Genomic DNA, 3941 nt, shown 5'->3' with positions numbered 1-3941 from the left:
AGTACTTTACTCAGCTTAGTGAGAGTATTTCAAACATTGAGTAGCTATTTTTATCATAAAATATCAGTGATAATCAACCATTATTACCTGTTGACCAAGCGCGAGGTTTTTTTTCCTTTCGGAGAAATATCGGACCGAAGTGTTTTTACAGAACGAGATTGTGATGTGTACAAACTATTCTCACAGATCTTTAACATTTCAGTCTGGTCAAAAAATTTGTTGTTTATTTAAGATTGATGTGGATTAGGATGCTTATTTATTTAACACAATATATATCTCTTGGCAAGAGAGAGAATCAACTAAGAAAAAAAACAAAGCGGAACGCAATGCATTGTAGGATACAGGAAGTGAAACACACACAAAACTGTATACATGAGTAGACAACTCATAAGTATGATTAAAACCTAAACATGAAACTGCCTTTATACAATACTCCCACTCAGTTTGATGTTTAACCAAAACAAAATACAACCAAGTGAACAAAACATGAAACAGGAATAACACATTCCAAAATCTAGTCCTATGCCGGTCAGACTAAGCTAACCCTAACATGTCTCTAAGTGAAACGAATCGCTCTCGGGGCAGAGATTTCGTGAGAATGTCTGCTATATTTTCTTCGGATTGGCAATATTGAGTAGCGATGTCACCTTTCTCGATAGGCTTCACGTGTGTAATGATACTTAATATCTACATGCTTTGTACGCTTGCTTGTTTTACCGTTGTTTGCTATCGCGAGAGCAGATTGATTGTCAACATGAATGGTGGTGGCTGTCGATGGTGGGGCTCCAATATCTGACAGTAACTGACGTAACCATACACTCCACCACACCATCGAAGAGAGCTATATATTCGGACTCGGCAGTTGATAGGGCTATGATAGACTGACGCTTACTACACCAGCTCACCGGTCCACCAGGGTGTATGAACACTGCTCCAGACTTCGAGTGACGGTCGGCACTACTGGCGTAATCAGCATCTGTATATCCATATAGGGATTTTCCTTGTTTTCGATATACGAGACCTAAATCCTGGGTACCTTTGAGGTAGCGAAGAACCCTCCTGGCGGCCGTCAGGTGAGTCTGAGATGGGTAGGAGTTGAACTTTGATAAAACTCCCACTGTCTCCGCTATATCAGGACGAGTAGACACTGCAGCGTATAGGAGACTTCCTATGATAGACTGATAGAGCTTAGCGTCGACTGGCTTGCTACCATCATTCTCTTCTAACTTGACATCACATGCTGCAGGGGTGGATACAGGATTACAGTTTTCCATGTCGAATCTTTTCAGTAGTTGTCGGATATACGGTGTCTGGCTGAGGTGTAAGGAGGAGTTGTCTTCTCTCTTACGACTATACCTATGCAGTGGTGTAGCTCCCGAGATCTGTCATTTTGAAGCGAGCTGAGAGAGCAGACTTTACCTCAGTCATCTGTGTGTCTGTATCAGACATAATACAAATGTCGTCCACGTACACTGCGATCATCATCTTAGAGTTATCCTTCCATCGCACGTAAACACAGCTATCTGCAGTAGATCGAGTAAACCCTAAAGATTTTAGGAACTCATCTAGCACAGTGTTCCAACATTTCGGCGATTGCTTTAGTCCGTATAGCGAACAATTTAGCTTGCAGACTAAGTGTTCCTTACCTGGAACTACAAACCCCTCTGGTTGTGTCATATAAATCTGTTCGTCATCAGGGAGTGTGCCATTTAGGAAGGCTGTTTGCACATCCATCTGGTGTATGAGCATTTCACGTTCCACAGCATCAGCCAGTAGCACACGTAATGAAGAGCGGTGAACTACTGGTGAGTATGTGTCGTCGTAATCTATACCAGCTTGTTGTGCGTATCCTTTGGCGACTAGCCGAGCTTTGAACTTATCTACAGTACCATCGGGTGAGTATTTTGCTTTAAACACCCACTTCGAACCTATTGCAGTACGATCAGACGGTAGCGACACTAACTCCCAAGTTTTGTTCTCGATAAGTGATTTATACTCACTTTCAGCAGCAGTCATCCATTTGTCACGATTCACACTCTCCTGCGCCTCTGAGAAAGACAGTGGCTCTATGATATCAGTGGCTGAGCAGGCAACGTGACCCATACCAGTGTGATCATCAATACCGAAGCGGATGATGGGTTGAGTAGAACGAGATGGACGTGCGGAGGTAGGTGGGGACGACTCATCAGTGTTGTTTACATGTAGGTCTACTTCTAAAGTCTCAGAGCGAGCTTCCTCAGGTTTGACAGTAGACTTGGGCATACCTAGCTTAGTTTCGTCGAATACTACATCACGGCGCACCTCTATCTTCTTAGTCAGCGGATTGTAGAGTCGATACGCTTTGGATCTGAGGCTATATCCCACGAATATCATCTTGTCTGCTTTCTCATCCAGCTTTCGTCGCAGCTGATCTGGAACGTGAGCGAACGCTAGACATCCGAAGATTCTTACGTGTCCGAGGTCAGGCCTTTATTGTTCCATTTCTCATAAGGAGTTATGACCTCTCTGAGCTCGCGTGGGAAGACGATTTCTCAGATACACAGAGGTGGCTACTGCTTCAGCCCAAAACGTTTTGGGAAGACCGGATTGAGCGATGAGTGAACGTGCTGCCTCACAGATAGTACGATTATAACGTTCGGCACAGCCGTTCTGCTGCGGGGAGTATCGTGCAGTCAGCTGATGCTGAATACCTCGTGAAGTCAGGTAACTCTCAAACTCGTGAGATACATACTCGCCTCCGCCGTCAGTTCTCAACGTACCTATAGTCTGACCGGTAGCATTAGTAACCATAGACTCATACTCTTTGAAGACCTGAAACACACTGGATTTATCATGCAAAAAATAAACATGAGCATATCGAGAGAAATCATCAATGAATGACACTATGTATTTACTACCACCTATAGATTCTGTTTGCATAGGGCCACACACGTCTGAATGGACTAACTCGAGCACCCTGGTTGATTTGATCATGTTATCAGTATGAAATGGTTGACGAGTCATCTTGCCTTTACACAGGCTTCACACACACCAATGTTACCTGATAGATTACAGCCATTGTTACACCACTGAGTCATGTTTTTGATACTGTTGATATTAGCATGTGCGAGACGTTGGTGCCACAGAACTGTATTAGACGCACACCTAGCAGAATGATCATCGGTTCTAACATCGAGGTAGTAAAGTTTATCTCTCATGGTGCCAGATGCACACACCATCTTTCTACGATTTTTGACCCAGCATCGAGAATGTCCGAATTGGATTACGTAGCCATTCTGAGTGGCGGCTTTTACTGAGAACAGATTTCCACTTAGTTCGGGGATATGTAACACATTGTACAGAGTAGCATATCTGGATTTATTTCGACTCTCCCAGACCTGAAGTTTCACACTACCTTTCCCCCTCACTTGTATCTTGGAACCATCGGCTATCATAACATACTCGGGTGATTCTGGTGCAGTAGGCGTGTAGTCACAGAAAGCATCTCGTTCTTTGGCCATATGACTAGTAGCTCCACTGTCGATTAGCCAGAGTTGAGGTTCGGCGTTACCCTCGGACACCGCAAACGCCGTCTCACCGCTATCACCATCATCCTGTTGTGACATCTTAGCATGATGAGGTCTGTCAGAGTTATTTTGATAGCCACGGTCACGCCCTCTACGTCCTCTACCACCACGAGATCCGCGACTTCCCCTACCACTACTGCTCTTTCTGGGACAGACATTCTGATAGTGGTCCAAAGAACCACATATATAGCATCCTCTATTTTGCTGATCAGCTCTGCTATTGGCCGACAGCAGGGCAGTGTCAGAATTGGCTTGAGATCTGCCACTACCAGATACGCCAGCCGAAGCCAGAGATCTTTGTTCTCTCTTCTGTTCCTCATTAAGTAATGTCTGAGTCACAAACTCCAGCGATATATCGTCACCTCGTGCCTCTAG

The 3941-nt window shown here is 44.5% G+C and overlaps 1 protein-coding gene across 1 annotated transcript; it reads right to left on the bottom strand.

Moving 5' to 3' along the window:
- Positions 1 to 749: 749 nt before the first annotated feature.
- LOC124454472 (secreted RxLR effector protein 161-like) lies at positions 750 to 1274 on the bottom strand. The gene has a single exon (XM_047005284.1). The coding sequence runs from the start codon at positions 1272 to 1274 to the stop codon at positions 750 to 752; it is 525 nt and encodes a 174-aa protein (XP_046861240.1).
- Positions 1275 to 3941: the final 2667 nt, after the last annotated feature.

Source organism: Xenia sp. Carnegie-2017, unplaced genomic scaffold, assembly GCF_021976095.1.
Source record: "Xenia sp. Carnegie-2017 unplaced genomic scaffold, XeniaSp_v1 HiC_scaffold_13, whole genome shotgun sequence".
NCBI lineage: Eukaryota > Metazoa > Cnidaria > Anthozoa > Malacalcyonacea > Xeniidae > Xenia > Xenia sp. Carnegie-2017.
The sequence above is the reverse complement of the archived record's forward strand: the minus strand, read 5'-3'. Positions and strand labels throughout refer to the sequence as shown.

Bases quoted from the DNA above. Each gene is read 5' to 3' on its own strand.
- LOC124454472 (XM_047005284.1), bottom strand. From the start codon at position 1,274: ATGGAAAACTGTAATCCTGTATCCACCCCTGCAGCATGTGATGTCAAG.